The following is a 19,401-nucleotide window of genomic DNA, read 5'->3' on the forward strand; positions in this document are numbered from 1 at the left end:
GTTTTAAAATCTGTGGTAAAGGATGAAATTTTGTCACGTATACAAGAGCGGTTTCATTAATGCTATTTTAAATTCGATATTCCGTCTTGACCGCAAAGGTGTTTTATAACGTCCTGCTCTTCCCCTCTCAGACACTGTTTTCAAGGATGGACTAATCACGTCGCTGGGAAATACGGGGCGTCCGCTCAGACTTCACCTCTGAAGGCGATGTGTCCAAACGGGCGGAAGCCACAGAGGGTCGGGGGGCGTCCAGAGCCCAGGCTTCCTGGGCGGCTGGGAACGGGCCTCGCGGGGCAGCGCCCCCTTTTCTCAAGGAGGCCGAAGAGAGCCCCTCCCCGCACGGCCTACGGCCCCGCTCCCCGGGGGGGCCACGAGGGCTAAACACTTCAGGAGAGTTCCCCGCAGGGAAACTCCAAATCCGTCCAAATAGCGAAACAAAGCGGGGGCCCCTGGGGGACGAGTGAGGCGCCAGAACCTCGGGGAGAAGCGACCGCGACTGGGGGAACTTCCTAAGGTACCACAGACAGTGGGCGCGCTCGAGCTAAGTGCAGTTTATCTCTGGGCGGCTCAGTAAACTGGTCACGGAATCCCGAGGGTGGAGGGACTACGATTTAAGCAGTTAGGGCAGCGGGAGACATTTACCTTGTGGTAGAGTTAAAGGTGAGCGCCTCGAGGCGGCACACTCCACAGTTCCTCACAGAAAGTTACGTCACGCTCAACAAAACGGCCGCGTTCCCGCCTCGGCTCGGCGCCGGCCTAGAAGGTGCCGGGGCTCAGACTGGGCCCGAGGCGGAAGGGCGGTGGCGAGGCGAGCTCACTCGCGAGGCCGCGCTGGGGTTCTATAGCCCAGACCTCGGCTCTGGCCCAGCCGACCGCCAACCCCGCGGGCGGTAGACGTACGGCTCTTGGAGTCCCGCCCCGGGGAGAACCTGGACTCGGAGGGGCGGGGCCAGGAAGACGCCCCGCCCCCCTCTGGCCCGGCCCCGCCCCGCCGGACGGTTGCATTAATGACTCTCCCGAGGCGGACGGGCTGCTCGGAGAGGACCGAGTCCCCTGCACGGCACCTCAGGTGCCTGCGACGTCAGCGACCCGCTGACGGACCCCTTCTGCGGTCATCCCACGCCGAGCTTGGCCAGCACGCACGCCTCGCCTCGCAGGAGCCCGCATAAAAGGCGCGTCCGGCCCGGGCTGGAAGCGGCCGTAGCCTTCGGCTGGACGAGGATGGAGTGACCGGCGCGGTCCTGGCCACGCAGACCCAGCTCGACGCTCCTCGCCTGCTCTCGCAGCGGAGCCGAACCTTGTACGGCCGCTCCAGGAAAGGTGAGGGCCCCGGTCCGACCCCCGCCGCGCTGCTCCCGGGCTTGGAGGGGTAGCGGGTGCCTTAGTCCCGGGAGAGGCCACCGGTCCCCCGCTTCTCCGGCAGAAACTGCCCTGAGCTCCTGCCGTCGCCCCTGAGGTCCCCGGGCCTCGGGAGCGAATGGTGCGAGGGCGGCCGGCGTGGGCACGGCTGGCCCTGGCGAGGCAGGGCTTCCCGCCGCGCTCCACGAGTTGACCAGCTTCATCTTTCCTGCTGGACAGGCGGGATAGCGTTCCAGAAGCGCGGAACAAGTTCCGAACCGGAGCTGTGCTTCCGAAATCTTTTTCCCCGGTAGCGTAGCCCTTCCGATTAATTTGTCGGCGGAAAGTAAAGCCGGCACCGCGCCCCTCCTCAGCCTTCCAAGCAGCCCAGGAACACTCGGGCCCCACCACTCTCCCCAGACGCCGGGAGGCAAAAGCGCCCCAGTCAAAAGGTGCTCAACTCTGAGATCGCCTGGAGCCATGTCGGACGGCCGGGCCCGGCGCGCAGGGGGAGCGGGAGGGCTGCGCCTCCCCGGGTTAAACTTGACCGGCGCCCCGGCCTCACCGCGCCTTCCGTCCTTTGCAGGGCGCGCGGCGCGGGAAGCCGCTATGGACAGCGGCGGCCCCGCAGGCAGCCACCTGATCGCCAGCAACGAGCCCGCGCCACCGGTAGCCGCCACCCGAGACTCGAGCCAGGGACGGACCGGACCGGGGCCGGCGGGCCCAGGCGGCAGCGCGCGCTCGGGAGGCGGGAGGCCGGCGGCAGCGAACGCGGCGCGGGAGCGCAGCCGCGTGCAGACTCTGCGGCACGCCTTCCTGGAGCTGCAGCGCACGCTGCCGTCGGTGCCGCCGGACACCAAGCTGTCCAAGCTGGACGTGCTGCTACTGGCCACCACCTACATCGCGCACCTCACTCGCAGCCTGCAGGACGATGCCGACGCACCGGCGGACCCCGGACTGGGCGCCCTGCGCGGGGATGGTTACCTACACCCTGTCAAGGTAGGCGGGCAGGGCGCACTGCGGAGCCGGGGCCGGGAGCATGGCACCTTGACCGCGGGGTCTGCCCCCGCCTGGGCAGATACCGCCCAGCTCTCACCCCTCCTTTAGGGTGAGGCGGGGAACAGATCAGGAGAGCGACCTTGGCCCGCGAAGGCACCCGTAGCGAGGTCCCCACTGCACAAGGCTACTCCTTGACGGTTTGCAGGTAGAGGGCTTAAACTCGGGCTGGGTTGGGTAGGGGAGTCTCACGCCCCTTATAGGATGCAACCTACAGGATTCCTTTCCTAGATGAGCAGTTTCTTGCGGGTGCCTGCTTTGTTGCACGTCCTGATAATTTTTAGTGTCCGAGTTACATTTATGAGCCTTTGAGGGTTTTTAATTTACATCATTGTTACCATTGTGTTTATCAAATATTTGAAAAGTTTCAGGAATTAAACGGGGCGACGGAAGTATCTGCCCCTAGGAAACCAATGTTGAAAATTTTTTGTAAAGCTGGTAAGAACAAAAGGAGACCATTCTGCGTTCCCACACAGTAAATGTTCAGTCCGTTTTAATGAATGTTAACGATCATGGACTAGACAACCACCAAGAATGTTAGAAAAACTATAATGAGTTTATGTGATTTTCATAATAAGTTGGCATATATGTTGTGTTCTGATTAAATATTCAAATTACATAATGTACAAAATTATCCAAGAGACTCCCTCTTGTATTGTTTTCATTACATATAGGTAGAGTGGTCAGGGTTTTTGTTTAATACGCTATATATGATTATGATTCATTACCTATATTGCAGTATTTAGACTCTCATCATCCTTTTCTCCTAGATTTGATTGTTTTCAAATCTTACATTGATCATGTTTTCTGTTCAAAATGGATCACCTTCCCTATGTTTTCTAAAACTAAATATTCAAATTTTTGATTCCACCATTCTGAAGCATTTTCTCTCTCTCTCTCTCTCTCTTTCTCTCTCACACACACACACACACACACACACACACACACACACACACACACACGCTTCTCTACTAAAGACTTCAGCGTGTAGAGAGGGCGCCATTCTGTGGGATCAGGGAAGACTCGAGGGAGGGTGTGGCACAGGAGTTGTGTCTTAAGGGTTGGGTGGAATTTAGACGCACCATTCTGAAGCACTTTCTCTCTCTCTCTCTCTCTCTCTCTCTCTCACACACACACACACACACACACACACACAAATACAAAATTAGGACTTTGCCTTAAGTATATCAATGTTCAATAAATTATTGAATAATCATTATCGAATTGAGGGTAAAGTACATCCTCTAATATTAACTGAACTTAAAATTCTGTGGTAAGGTTTAATAAAATTTACTTTGCACATTTAATCAACATGATGATAGACTCAAACTAATTCAAACATTAAGTATAAAAATTTGAAATATCATTTATTCATAATTATGATAGACTATTCCATTCCATTCATGTGTTGTATAACCTCAGTTGGAAAGTTATTCATTATTAATTGAGGGGTTTTGTATTACTATTGATATTAGATGCTACTAATCTGTTAATATTAGATTGATATTAGGTACATTAGATTGCTATTCAAATATATCATTAATATTAGATTTCTTTTGACTTGACATTATACTCTAAGGAAGTTTATTTTAACATTAAGTAGACTTTAATACAAAAGACATCTGTTAAATGCCTCTTTGTGGGAGAGAGAAATCAGATGAGAAATCCAGTTGTTTTTCACCTTAGTTTCTTGCAGTGCTTTTTTGAATGAGTAATGTTAAAACCATAATTTTCATGTAACAATAAGCTTAACAAGAGTTTTTTTGCCCTGACTCCCGTACCAAATGTTTTTGTAGTCATATAACTCTTTAAAGACAAATTAAATCTCATTTGTCCTCTGAATCAATTATTTTTATTTTAAAAGACAATTCTAGGGATAATGAAAGAAAGCCAAAGATTACCTCTTAAAAATGAAATTGAAGATGGTTGAACAAGTGACTAGTCTATTTTAAAATCATTTACTGAGTGCCTGCTTTGTGCAAAGCACTGTTAGGAGAGTGAATACAATTAAGGGTAAGACTCAGATCCCTGCCCTAAATGAGCATATAATAGAGACAAAGACAGAAATATAAATAACAGTATTATAAGAGAGAATGTTGTATGTGCCATAAGAGAGGCTATATCCATATGCAGTGGAGGTGCTGAGGAAAGAGATTTTACATACATAATTGAAACTGCCTGTAACACATTATTTTACAGAGACTACCAAAATGCTTAAATATTAAGTCTATCATTGATTAATCTAATGCCAAAGAAATAAAGATATTCTGATTATTTGTACTTTTTGGTTTACTTAGTTAAAGAGTGTTCCAAAATGACTTTGTTTTTCTGCCTTACAACGTAAGGGGGTCTTTACTTTGATCAAAGATCCATTAACAAGTATTTCAAGGCCATAATTTTGAATCATCAGTTCTTGTTATCGGTATTGGGGATTTAGCACTGTTAGCATTGTTGGGAATTTACATTGTGAGTACCTCAAATGAAACTGGAGGGTTTAAGAGACTGGAATCCCAGGGCATAGCCTAAGACAGCAGTTTTTATCCCTTTGGGATGTGAGCAGTTCTGATCAACACCAGTGTCTGAAAGGGCAGTGCTTCTCCAAGGGAACAGGGGTATATTTCAGATACTTACATTGGAAGAAAAGCACAGATGGCTTTATTAATTGCATTACCCCTGGAGAATCATTGTTGATAATACAGATAAACAATAATTTCAAAAAATAAATACAAAGTTTTGTTATTTTGGAGTCATTTAACTCCAAAAACCAGGAATATATTTTTAGTCTTCAGTTTCAGGTTCAGTTCTGGTTAATTGTATGAGTTTGCTAGATTGTTCTAAGCTAATGAAACTACATAATTTTAAGTATGACTTATTAGGTAAAGTAGAGGTCAGGATTGTGTTAATCTACACAATGCTAAAACGGACCATTGAGAAGTGAAATGTCAATCAGTCAGCTGGCTTTTTTGGCATGAGGCTGACATGCAACCTAACCAATATTGTATTTATATTTTTATTTCTGACTCTTAAAACTATTTATGTGTCTACATTAAATTCATTTGAATAAAATCATTTGAAGACTTTTTGAAAATCCAGGGACACAAAGTTATTGAAAAGGGAAGTTTTATTAAGTCCATGAAAAATCAGGCAAAAATCCACATACACATTTTTAGGTTTGCTTCATAAATTACTTACATACTATCAAGGCTGTAAAGAACAGATGCCTTCACTTGTCTCCACTCTTGGTTGCGTGATTTAGAGTGACTCTCAATACAGTGGAACCCACGTAAAACAGAGAACTGACAGGGAGCATTCAGTAGTATTTTTATTTTATTTATACTTAGATGTGTTTAATTCACATTCTCAAATTATTATCTACATTTTCAAATGTAGAATTCTCACATTACATTTGAGGTTTGAGCATGAGATTTTTATGCTCATGAAAATGTGGCAGGAGTGTAAAAGATTGAAAAGCACTGGTTTATAATATGCCTAAAATTCTGCATTTGAAATTGATGACCTATGCCCTACACTATTTGCTACATGTGAATATTAGTCAGCTCAGGCTGCAATAACAAAGTACCATAGACTAGATGGACTAAACAACAGAAATTTGTTTTCTCACAGTTCTGGAGGCTGGAAAGTCCAAGATCAAGGTGCTGGCCAATTCACTTCCTACTGAGAGCTCTCTTCCTGTCTTGCAGCTGGCCGACTTAACTCTTTCTCAGAGAAGGAGAGCTCTCCCCCTTCTTAAAAGGCCACTAACCCTATCATGAGGGACCCACCCTCATGACCTCATCTAACCAAAATTACCTCCCCAAATATCATCACGTTGGGCATTAGAGTGTCAACAAATGAATTTGGGGGAACACAAACATTCAATCCATAATACCATGACACTGGATTTTTCAGTATAATGCAGGCCTTAAATCTGATCTAACAATGCCAAATCCAAACATATCAAAAAATCCCAGGCTAGTTTCTAAAACACTTAATGTTACCAACTGGTAGCAAGGATCCCAAGAATAGGACCAACATGATATACCCAGAAAGTACAAGAATTCACATCTATGATTTAAAAAAACAAAACCTGAAATGGATTTGCAAAAATAAGTAACACAGTGTCAGTCTTATTACTGTATCGAACTTAAAATACAAGTTTGTTTATAGGAAGATTATATAGGAATGGACCATTTAAATTCCAAGTAACACAGATGTTATATTTAATCTGTGTTAAAGTGTAGATTCCCAGCAGAATAATCTGAATTTAGGACTCTTAAATTCACTTATCCCATCTGGAGAAATAAAAATCACATGCCTACTTATTATTCCTGTGGCTACATTTTACATCTGGAATCCAAGTTTAGGTGACAGTAACTGTATTCGGAAGTATAAGGAAGGCTTATATTATTCCAGATAAGAACTGACTCAACCTTATACTTCTCCGAAGAGGTCCATTCTGATTTAAGTGGCCTGGAATGTGACTTGGCCATCAGTATTTTTTAAAGCTCCCGTGTGATTCTAATATGCAACTTGTGTTGAAAACCCAGAGCTCTTACGGACTGTGGATTGTTAATAATTGTACCTCTGTTTGAGCACCGTGGATCATCTGCGAGGCATTTAAGAACATTTCATGGTGCTGTGTAACCAGCAGTCTGCCCATGAATGTTTGCTGGTGAAAATAGCCTGCTGCTCACAGCAGCATTTACTCTCTGGAGAGTGTGGGACCCCACTGCTGACCTTTAAGAGTTGCACTCTTTTAGTCTAAGGACTTATCTTTGTATTAAAAAAAAAAAAGCACTATTTCTCTGATTAGTATTCCAAGGACCTTAGAACTAAAATTATATGACCCTCCCCTCTTAAAAAAAAAAAGTCCATCCTGAAAGTACTACCTATGTAGTATATTTTTTCATCATGATGCCTGTTTGGAAATTAATTATATTGTTTGAGAGGCTGTCCATTTTAAAGGTAAATTTAGAAAAGACACAATCAGAATACAAATGCGATGATTTACTGAAAGGTTAGAGTTGTGTGATGCCAGTACAAGCAGACATTTAATCTGGATGTTCTAGCTATATAACACCAAACATTCTAATATGTGCAACTTCAAGATATTGCTTTTAGCTAGATAAAATGTTTAGATAGTCGAATTAGTCACTTTTCATTGTAGTCCTTTGACAAATGTAGATGCATAATACTTAACACATATAACTTTTTTTTTTTTAGTATTTTTTAAAAATTTTATTTATTTTTGGCTCTGATGGGTCTTTGTTGCTGCGCGCGGGTTTTCTCTAGTTGCGGCAAGCGGGGGCTACTCTTCGTTGCAGTGCGCGGGCTCCTCATTGTGGTGGCTTCTCTTGTTGCAGAGCACGGGCTCTAGGCGCGCAAGCTTCAGTAGTTGTGGCATACGGGCTCAGTAGCTGTGGCTCACAGGCTCTAGAGCGCAGACTCAGTAGTTGTGGCGCACGGGCTTAGTTGCTCTGTGGCATGTTGGATCTTCCTGGACCGGGGATGAACCCGTGTCCCCTGCATTGGCAGGTGGATTCTTAACCACTGCGCCACCAGGGAAGTCCTCCATATAACTTTTTAAAATATTTTTAAAGCCAGGGATCTTGTTTTAGGCTTAATTTTGTTTTAGGTTTAGTTTAACATTAAAACATTACCCGTGTCCCCTGCATTGGCAGGTGGATTCTTAACCACTGCGCCACCAGGGAAGTCCTCCATATAACTTTTTAAAATATTTTTAAAGCCAGGGATCTTGTTTTAGGCTTAATTTTGTTTTAGGTTTAGTTTAACATTAAAACATTGTGGGTAGATATATTTTCCTACATTTAAATATATTCATTCTCCATGATTTTTTGCAGTTCTGGTCCACATGCACATGTATTATTTCATATAATTATAATAAAAGTCTGGGTATGTTTTTACTTTTATTATTAGCACTAATAATTTTATTATTAGCATTATTTACTTTTATTATTAACATTTTTTCATGTCATCACTTAGACTTCATAATTACCATTGTTACTAGCTACATGATATTGCATTTGCATTGAGGTATTTGGAATTTTTAATATTATTATTACACACTGCATCTGTCACAGATACTAACTTTTGGATTCTTGTTTAAATATTCTTTTTCAGAAATGGCCCATGCGATCAAGATTGTACATTGGTGCTACTGGTCAGTTTCTGAAGCATTCTGTCTCTGGAGAAAAAATAAATCATGACAACATTCCAACAGACTCACAGCCTTAGGCTCTCCCCTGAGGGGGGCTGGTAGAAAGTGATGTCGGTGTTTTTAAATGATATGAAATAACTCTATATTTATTACATCAGACCTAACAAACATCATTTCTGAAAGTTTACATGTGAATCCATAGTTGGATGTTCAGATTTATCTAATCTAAATAAATGTGGAATGAAATAATCAGTCTGGTAAATAATGTAATAATAATAATGTAAAACACACAGCTTGTCTATTCAGTGTGAGAGAGTCACTACTATATAGTGCAGGAGAAACTGGAAAAATGGAAAAAAAGAGAGAGACATAGGAAAGCAAAGAATTGTGTATATATCCAAAGAATACACACATTTTCTGTAGTATATCTGTTACAAACTGAAAAGCTAATATCTATGTATACAATCTTCCTGGTTTAAAAAAAATAAAAGCTGGGTTTGTAAAACACCAGTATTTCATTTTTGTGAGAACCAGCCTGTGCTTAATATTGGTCTAAGAAGCCTTTCCACTTGGAAGGTCTGAGATCATTTATTCAGTTTTAGCTGAATATGTGTGAAAAGACTGTTGAGGTAATATGACAATGCAGCAACTTCTATTTTTCCCCCTTAGAAAACTTGTTTGGAGTATTAGAAATGGTTTGCTTCCTAGAACAGGGCTTGGCCACCTTCCTAGAGTATTATTAAATATCTTATTATGTTTCCAAATTGTGGAAGGCATTGGGAATCCCTGCAGCCCTGTGTGAATGGCAGACGGGTGTCACTGGGCAGCAGGGCTTGTCACCCTCCCCCCTGGTCACTCCATATCCACCCCACTCTCTTTCAGGTCCTGGACTAGGTGAACAGGTGCAGCTGTAGCCCTGTAGAGAGGGTGGCACATTCAGGCCTGTCAGGGGTCTCCAGCGAACCCCCGTGACCTTCCCAGTCACAGCTTTGGCCAGGTCCCTTCTCCCCTTGTCAGTTGCTGTTCACAGTCTACCTACTTGGCCCTTATGAAATGGGAGAAATCCTGTCTGATTTGGGAATTCTGGCGCTGATCTGCACCTTGAGGGGGTCTGAGGACACAGAGTGACCATCCTGTGATACAGGATGCCCTGATTTGGACCTACAAGCAAGGAAAGCCCTCTGCTATGGGCCTCTCCAGTGCCCTGCACATGAAGTGCCCAGGGAGCAGCTGTTCTGCCTGACTGAACCAGTGCTTTCAGTTTCGCCAGGAGCTTGGGGGTCCTCGCTACGAAGTGGAAACATTTGTCAGGGAACACACTGAATCTAAGAACACCAGGGTGCAACAGAGACACCTGGAAAAAAAAATCATCAGTCTCTTTTGTCATGTCTTTGCTGATTTAGATTCCCTTTTATCTCCCTTTCTTGTTTTCCTCCTCACTCTTCACTAGTCCACTGTCCAGGTGTAAAGTTCATTCATTTCTCGATAACCCACTGTTTTAAAGTTACTGGGTTTCACCCAAGATTATTAAATAGAAATGTGTATGAATGGACTTGGTTGAATTAAGATAGCAGCTGAACCACCATTTCATTTTCTCCTCCATTTAACTCCAGCTTTTGGCAGTGAAATGAAGTAAAAGACTATTTGAAGGCAAAAACTATCATTCAGTTGATTCGAGGATGATCATGTTTTGACTCATGTCTTATAGTTAGTTTGTAATTTTTATTATTTTAATGTGAATATACTCCTTGTAATGTGACCAAAGCATGTCTTTAAAAGAAAAGCCATACAATGAAAGCTGTCTACATATTAATATGTAGCAAAAATGTATATTTAAATATATGTGAGTATGTTTACCCACTCATACCATTGAAAGGAATAAAAAGTAAAATGAGATGGATTCAGCCATTCACTATCATAAATTATTGGAATAAAAAGCGCTAAGAATAATCTTTTATCTTAAGGTATGAAATCAGAACTTCTTTAAAGTTACCTGGAACTGAACTGTAAACACTAAATGTGATAGCAAGAATTTCAGAAAAAAAGTGGTTTTATCGCTAATAATCTATTTGGTTATAGTTGTTAAAGCATTTAACTGGGGAAAAATTATGACTATTGTTGAATTATCAGACTTTTCTAAATCCTCCTGTTAAATCATTAGTCATTGTCTTAAACAGTATTACTTTTTATTTCTTCTTGTCCAGTTACAAATGTTTTAATGCCAAAGAACTATATTTCTGTCATAGGTTTTCATAACATTTTATTAAATTGCTAAATATGCTAACAGCTTTTGGTAGGTTGGGAAATCTGAGGTGAAATTGCATATTTTCACCCAAAGTTTCCAAGGAGCATGCTGTTTTAATTAATGGTGCATCGTCAAGATAAAGGATAAGATAAAATAAAGTACTAATTTGAAAAGTAATTTAGTCTGCTAAATTTATATCTGTCTCTATGGTCATTTAACAAATAATGAAGGTACACTTGAAAATCTTTCCAGAAGATAGATACCTACTTGGTATTAGCTTCTTCACCATGCTGTCCTTAGTGGAGTATATATAATAGGGCGGGGAGGGGGGTATATTTGGATCACAGTATTATCCCATAATCTGCAAGGGAAGTTCTCACTTAAATTTCTGTCAGTTCATTCACCTCTCTCAGTAATAGTCACAAAACAAAACCATTTACAATTCCTCTATAGTGATAATTTGGGGGGATAAGGAAATACCTTTTTAGAAGCAGAACCAGCTCCAACAGACTTTAAAATATTGTTTCTTTTCCTGGTTGTAAAAATACTTGTAGTGCAGTTTATTGTATGTCAGTTATATATCAGTAAAGCTACATTAAAAAACTCAAAAATAGAACTACCATATGACCCAGCAATCCCACTACTGGGCATATACCCTGAGAAAAACATAATTCAGAAAGAGTCCTGTACCACAATGTTCTATTTACAATAGCCAGGACATGGAAGCGACCTAAATGTCCATCAACAGATGAATGGATAAAGAAAATGTGGCACATATATACAATGGAATACTACTCAGCCATAAAAAGGAATGAAATTGAGTCATTTGTAGTGAGGTGGATGGACCTAGAATCTGTCATACAGAGTGAAGTAAGTCAGAAAGAGAAAAACAAATACCGTATGCTAACACATATATATGGGATTTTAAAAAGCAGTACTGATGAACCTAGTGGCAGGGCAGGAACAGAGACGCAGACGTAGAGACTGGACTTGAGGGCACGGGTGGAGGGCAAGGGTAAGCTGGGACGAAGTGAGAGAGTGGCATGGACATACATACACTACCAAATGTAAAATAGATAGCTAGTGGGAAGCAGCCGCATAGCACAGGGAGATCAGCTGGGTGCTTTGTGACCACCTAGAGGGGTGGGATAGGGACGATGGGAGGGAGACGCAAGAGGGAGCGGATATGGGGATATATGTGTACGTATGGCTGTTTCACTTTGTTATACAGCAGAAACTAACAACACTGTGAAGCATTTATACTCCAATAAAGATGTGAAATAAATAAATAAGGAAAAAAAAAAGTATATACGTACCTGTTTTAAAAAACAAACTTGGACTTCCCTGGTGGCGCAGTGGTTGAGAGTCCGCCTGCCGATGCAGGGGACGCGAGTTCGTGCCCCCCATGCCGCGGAGTGGCTGGGCCCGTGAGCCATGGCCGCTGCGCCTGCGCGTCCGGAGCCTGTGCTCCGCAACGGAAGAGGCCACAGCAGTGAGAGGCCCGCGTACCGGAAAAAAAAACAAAAAACAAACAAACAAAAAAACTTAATAACAAAAAGAAAGGAAGTGGAAAGTAAAAGTCCCACAGTGGAGGTGGGTGTTTGGTATAGAGCAAAGGGGAGGATATCTGTTTCACACGTTACTTGGTGATAAAAAAATACTGGTTTTACATTTTGATAAGGGTTTTTTGACCCAACTACTTCAATCTGCAGAGTTACAGATATCCTAAACAGTAATTTTCTTATCTATTCATGGAGATTTTATTTAAACTTAGAAGAAGCTGTACGAAATAAATAAATAAATGCTGATTGTCCTCACTGAAATGCCCAGTATTTTAGCTGAAATTGCTTTTTAGGCTAAATTATTCAATAATTTATCCTTCTTTCAAAAGACCTCATTTTATATTCACAAAAGCAACTAACCAGTTATTATCACAGAGAAATTATTCAAGCTCTAGTAAGATCTCTTTTTTGGTTTGGTTTGTTTGTTTGTTTAGGGGGGAGGGGGAGAGGTATAGAGTTAATTCTATATATATTTTCCAGCAGTATTTAATCTTCTTCTTTAGTCCTCGGTGTGTCAATAGTGCCATTCTGAGGAAATAATCCAATACAGACAAAACATCTCCACTGTGGCCAACATAATTCCCTTAGAAATCAACACATGAATTGTATTTGGCATCTTTTAAGACAAATTGCTTCCTGGCTTTATATAAAATTGTATTCTTAGCTGGCAGGGAGAAGAAATGATAAGTCAAACAGATTGCTTCTGATCCAAATTCATGTATTAGATACCTTATTTTGAGAGAGGGGTTTAATCTAAATGCTCTTTCCCAACTCTGTATAGCTTATTGCAAATTATATCAATCATGTAATTTATTTGAAAACCTATGAACTTCAACTCTTCCAGCACTGGCAGATTCTGTCTTAATCTGATGACAAACTTTTTTTTTTTTAATCATTGATGCATGATGTGATATCTACAGTTTCCCAGATGACTTACCACTAGTAGTGTACTATTGCTGTCTTTCTCCATGGTACACACTTTTGATTTTTTCGTTTTGTTTTTCTTGTTATTGTAACCAAAAATATACAAAAGCTAAGATTCCAAATGTTTGAAAGGAGCACTAGGGGAATAGTATAAAATTGTATATCTCAAAGAAAATTAAAATGTACTTTTATTTTGTTACATACTGGTAGCTCGTGGTCTTATACATGACTGTTTTACTGAAAAAAATAAATGCCCCTTAAATCCTATAGATTTGCTTCCTATAAACTTTGAGTACAGCACAGATGGTACTGCAGCACAGTTGGGAATGAGGGACATTAAATATTCCTGCCTGACTACATAAACCCGGGAAAGGCTTCCCTTCCTATGTTTACACAAGTCTTAGTTTCAACTCATAAGAGAAACCAGCTCAGTGAAATATACCTCAATCACTCAAACTCTTTCATTATAAATTATACCATAGCATTTAGCTGTCAGAAGCTTTTAAATTATAAACTGAAGAATAATCTTAACTATTAGGCTTAAAGATTATGTCAATAGTCATTTCCTGTGCACATGAATGTTACTGAAGAAACACGCATTCCTGCCCTCTCAGGACCAAGAACTATGTCCATGGGGAGGTCTGGGGATGGACTTAAATCACTTGTCTCTGTTTTTATGGCCATTGAAAACTGGGGGCCATTTACAACAATGTGAGGTCTAAATAGGAACTGATTTTAAACCTTATTTTCAAATAAGTTCTGAAATCACTCAATTAAAAAACTTTAAATGTGTGCCATTATAAGGCATCTTAATACTTTACCTAGATGGGTATATCATGTGGGTCAAATTTTAAAAATTAAGTTATATAATTTTTAAAGGCCCATGCAAGATTGTCTCTACTCTGTGGGTAGCACATCTGTACCTCTTGCTGACTGTAAGCCCCTAGACTAGAGTCCTCTTGAAATGTGGGCAATAAACAAGTGAAAAAAAGTGGGGTGTGATGGCAGACAGGAGAGTCGAGGGAAGAAAGGTGGCAAGCAGGAAGCTATTTCCATATCCTCCTTTCAGAAAGAGGAGGCCTGTTCCAGCCGTGTCCCATCAGGCTACAAGTGTGATGTTCTGGGACATACAGGAGAGACTGCCTTGGAAAAGAGACCTGACTTCAGGCCAAGACCAATCGCTCACTGTGTTAAGCACTAGGCTTAGTGTTTGCCCTCAGTAAACTTCCCTTGCCTTATCTCTTTCTTCCCCTAGGCTCACAAAGTTGATGTGAAATTATAGCTAAGAAAATACATGTCAGCAGCTCAAAGCAAGACAGGTTTGTCTTCTCTGGCTGGGTAGATGTTAGAAGAAGGTTAAAGATGGCAAGGTGAAACGTGACACAAAAACACAAGAAGCCATAAAGGAAAAGCTGGGTAATTTTGACTATAATAACATAAATTCATAAAACAAAAGAAAAAACCATAAACAAGGTGAAAAGACAAAAACAAACAAACAATAAAAAACCCTAGAGAAAAAAGTCACCACAGATGATAGTCACAGTAGTAATTTCCTTTACATAAAAGCAGCTCTCAGGATTTAAAAAGACCAGCAACTCAGTAGAAAATTCCACAAATGATATGAGTAAGCGGTTCATAAAAAGAAATCAAACAGCTAATATCTTTATGAAAAGACACACAACTCACCTATGATAAGAAATATAATTTAAAAAGCAATGAAATAACGTATTTCACCTATCAGAATGATACAAACTGTCCAGTTATAAATAAGTCCTGGGGATGTAATAGAGAGCATGGTAAATATAGTTAACAAGACTGTATTGTGTATTTGAAAGTTGCTAAGAGAGTAGATCTTAAAAGTTCACATCGCAAGAAACAATATATAACTGTGAGGTGATGGATGTTAACTAAACTTGTAGGAATCATCTCGATATACATCAAGTCATTATGTTGTACCCCTTAAACAGTGTTATATGCCAATTATATCTCAATAAAACTGGGGGGAAATAGGTAAGTGATGACTAATTTTTCTGGCATACTAGAGTTAACTTGTTTTAACCATAATGCTTGAGCATGTATGTTTTTAATGAAAATTAATCTTTGTAATTTTTATCCTCCTGCCTTTTTTTCCCTTTAATATTAAATGGAGAAATGTGAAATAAAAGAATGACACAAAGGTAAAATACCCTTTTTTGGTGGGGGTGGGGAAATGAGGATTATAGCACTGTTGGAGTATACAAGCTTTTTAAATACAATTTTGCAGTATCTCTCAATATTTTATGTGTACGCGTTCTGACTTAGCAATTCCACATTGAAGAATTTCACTAATAATATACGTACATTCACAAAAGTCTGTGAGAATAATTATTGCAGGTATTCATCACTTTTCACCCACACTCTGTAAACTTAGAAGTTTTCCCTGCCTTCTGTATTGGCTGCACCCAAGTAACCTATCAAAATGCAAACCTGAAGATGTAATGTATTTACTTGCGCAAAACCATTCAATGGTTCCCCATCATGTAAAAGCAGGTTTAAACCCTTAACTTGGCTTATGAAACCCCTACCTATATATCACTGCCCACTGTTCTCCACCACTATTTTATACTTTAAGTTGTAGTAAACACACACACACACACACACACACACACACACAGCTATTTCATGCTTCAGTGCTTTTGTTCATCAATCATCAGTTGGTCCACAAATATTTTCTTAATACTATGGCAGGCATTGTTCATTGCTTACTATATCAGTTAGGAATTGCATTCAGCTGCTAACAAGAAAGACCGAACCATGCTGGCTTAAATAAATTAGGACTTTATTCTCTTATGTAAAAAAAAATCCACAAGTAGGCAGTCCAGGGCTGGTAAGATGGCTTTGTAAAGACATCAGGGGCCAAGGCTTCTACTTATTTCTCCTTTGCCAGAAGGGGGTCACAAGGCCACCCCCAGTTATAAGGAAGGAATATCAGTCTGGGTTTGGTGGCGGTATCTGCTCTAGCTAGTTTAAAAGGAAAGGGGTGTCTTACAAGGTATTAGTGACTTACAGAATCATTGGGATGAAACAAACTCGGGCTGGATTTACAGGAACAATTTCCTAAGTCATTCCATGCAACTGGACTGCCAAGGCAGTTAATCTTCTGCCATGACCTGTACTCTGCCAGCCCAGTGGAAGCTGCCCTTGCAGTGACTGACTCCAGAAACATGTGGCCTTTGCTGCATAAATGCCAGCACAATGGATGCCTCGCAGCCTGCTTTTCTCCTCTCATAACTCAAGTTAGAATTCAGGTTTTGCACAGATGCATTTGATTGGCAGGACATAATTCACATCCATAATCCAAGCTGCAAAAGAGTTTTGGAATACTATATAATACTTAGCTTTTCATCCTCTGAAGTACAGAAACGCAGATAAAAGGAGGCTGGAGTAAGTACTGAGTGAGCCAGTTCTCAGCATCTACCACAGGAGGCAGGGGAAGCAGGCAAACAGATTGAAACAATACGCTGAGCCCAAGGACTGGGCACGTAACACAAAATCAGGGTTTCATTATCAGGGAAGAAGGCTGGCGATGGCTACGGGACGGCAATAAGGGTACCTGACACAGTCTTAAGAAATCAAGGAAGGCTTCCTGAGAAGGCAAAGAGGGACAAGAAGAGCAGTCTAGGCATAGGAAAAACCAGGTGAGAAGAACATGCTGCTTTGAAAGAAAGTGCCTGGGGAAGAAGGATGGATACTTCACATATATTATCTCATTTAATCCTCACAACAATCCTAGGAATAAGTTATATTATTCCCAATTTTCAAATCAAGGAGGACCTTGAAAGGTACATTAAAGGATCTGGATTTAAGGGTAGCCAGAAATCTTGCATAGAAATGCAGAGGTATTGGGTACCAAGGAGCTATTCCTAAGCAGAGAGAAGAGTACAGAGTTCCAAACAACATAAAACACCATAACTATAACTAAAAAATAAAACAGACTGAGAAAAGTTATTTGCAATGCATGTAACTGTTCATTGACAAAAGATTAGTATCCAGAATATAGAAAGAAATCCCATAAATCAATTTTTTAAATTACAGATACTTCAATAAAAAATCGGGCAAAGCTCTGAAGGATATGATTTACAGAAGAGAAAACCCAAATGATTAAAAACGTGAAAAAAATTTAAGAGAAAAGCGAAACATTCATAAAGTTATCTTTTCAACCTTATAGCAAATGCAAATTAAAATAACAGTAAATACCATTTGATATTTATCATATTGACAAAAATGTTAAATTCTGAAAAGAGTAAGTTTTGACAAGGAAGTAGAGCAACTACTTGGAAAGCAATTGACTATATTATGTGTGAAGATGCATGTATCCTTCAACCCAGCAATTCAGCTTCTAGGGACAACGGTGTGCTGGGAAAGCTAACTGTTAATTATTCAAGCATTCAGGTATCTTGTGAACCAGTTGTTAGTAGCTTGAAATCGCCAAGATGTATTAATAGCGTGGATATCTGCAAATGCTACAAATCAGGGTTTTGTTTTAGGGGGTTTTGGGGTTGGTTTGTTTGTTGTTGTTTTTGTTTTTTTGTGTTTTTTTTGGAGATCCTGTTTACCAAAATACCACCGGACATAGAGAAATTCATACATAAATACAAGGAGACATTGTAGAAAAAACATTCAGAATCTACGCTGTATTTAAGTTTAAAGGGGTGTTAATTTCAGGACATAATTTGTATTAGATCATCACTGAGGTAAAATAACATCATACTTTAACCTTAGTTTGAATTTTTCAATTACTTCCACATTCTCAACTCTCTATGTAATCATTCTTAAATAATTTTTCTTGAACAGTAATAAAAGTGTATTATTTCACATAACAAGAAGCTGGAGTGGCTCCCTGGCTGCTTAACTTGGTGACTATTCCATGTCTTTAAGTTGCTTGGTTCCTTTCCTTCCCACTTTGCCATCAACAGAAGCTCCCCTCATTTAACAAGAGGGCTGCAGCGATGCCAGGAATTCTTTTCACCGTTGATCGATGATGATCATATCTAGGGGAAGAAGAGCTGTTTCTTCCCACATGTGCCTTTTCATCAAAGAAGAAAACTCACTGAAGTTCCCTAGCAGACTTCCCCTCAGGTCCCTTTGGTCAGCTTGAATAATTTTAATAACATTCCATTACATTCAGAATTTGTCATAGGATTTAAGTAGTTGTTTGCAAGGCTTACTTGTAACATAAAAGTTAAATTTTTAAACAGAAAAGGAAAACCCTAGAGTCTCACATTGACAATTAAAGCCACTCATTATTTTAGATCCGGGCAGAAATCATAAGTAATTCAGGTAATTTTCACCGAAATTATCTTGGTAAAGTTCATGTACTTCAAGTGTTTAAGAATCAACTTTCATTCAGATCAGTGCCCTATATTCTGACAACTTAATGTATTTTTCACAGATTTAGAACTTTAACCTTGACGAGAGGTATAAATGCTATGATTATCTTAATGTCAATATTATGTTTAAAAATAATCTTGCCTGAGGTAAAAGGATCATATATATGAAAGTCATGCATTTATGACTAGGGTCATTTACATTTCTCTTGCTTAACTCTATTTTGACATGCTTACCATTGAGCAAGGGAAAGCACAAGCATATGGTTATTATAGCCAACTTCCTTCCAGTTCCAACCTCATTTTTTGCTGCAAACATCTAGGGGAACCAGGAGGTTCTCCAAGTCATTCACTAATATGAAAAAGACTGAAGGCCAAATGTATTAATTTACTAATGAGATTTACATGTGTAAGTGCAGACTATAGATTCTGACAGCTTATAAGGAAATAATATCCTATATGCCCTGAATCCACACGTATGTCTATCTACAAAATGTAAACTTTCTAAGATAATCCAAGTTATACTATCAAAAAATAGCTATTTTTTTAAAAGTTACTTTTGATAGGGACTTCCCTGGCAGTCCAGTGGTTAAGATTCCATGCTTCCACTGCAGGGGACACAGGTTCAATCCCTGGTCAGGGAACTAAGATTCTACACGCTGCATGGCGTGGCCAAAAAAAAAAGTTACTTTTGAGAAATCACTCTATCATATTTAAACCATGACACTTTTC

General features: G+C 40.6%; 1 protein-coding gene across 1 annotated transcript; it reads left to right on the top strand.

Annotated features, from left to right (window-relative positions):
- The first annotated feature begins 1,030 nt into the window (after positions 1-1,030).
- On the top strand, positions 1,031-10,579 carry TCF24 (transcription factor 24). The gene is made up of 3 exons (XM_007130872.4): positions 1,031-1,320; positions 1,925-2,337; positions 8,536-10,579. The coding sequence occupies exons 2-3, from the start codon at positions 1,948-1,950 to the stop codon at positions 8,647-8,649; spliced, it is 504 nt and encodes a 167-aa protein (XP_007130934.1). The 5' UTR covers positions 1,031-1,320; positions 1,925-1,947; the 3' UTR covers positions 8,650-10,579.
- Positions 10,580-19,401: the final 8,822 nt, after the last annotated feature.

The sequence above is a fragment of the Physeter macrocephalus genome, chromosome 15, assembly GCF_002837175.3.
Source record: "Physeter macrocephalus isolate SW-GA chromosome 15, ASM283717v5, whole genome shotgun sequence".
Taxonomy (NCBI): domain Eukaryota; kingdom Metazoa; phylum Chordata; class Mammalia; order Artiodactyla; family Physeteridae; genus Physeter; species Physeter macrocephalus.

Coding starts and splice junctions, on each gene's coding strand:
- TCF24 (XM_007130872.4), top strand. CDS start 1,948: ATGGACAGCGGCGGCCCCGCAGGCAGCCACCTGATCGCCAGCAACGAG. Junction 2,338..8,535: donor GTTACCTACACCCTGTCAAG/GTAGGCGGGCAG, acceptor ATTCTTTTTCAG/AAATGGCCCATGCGATCAAG.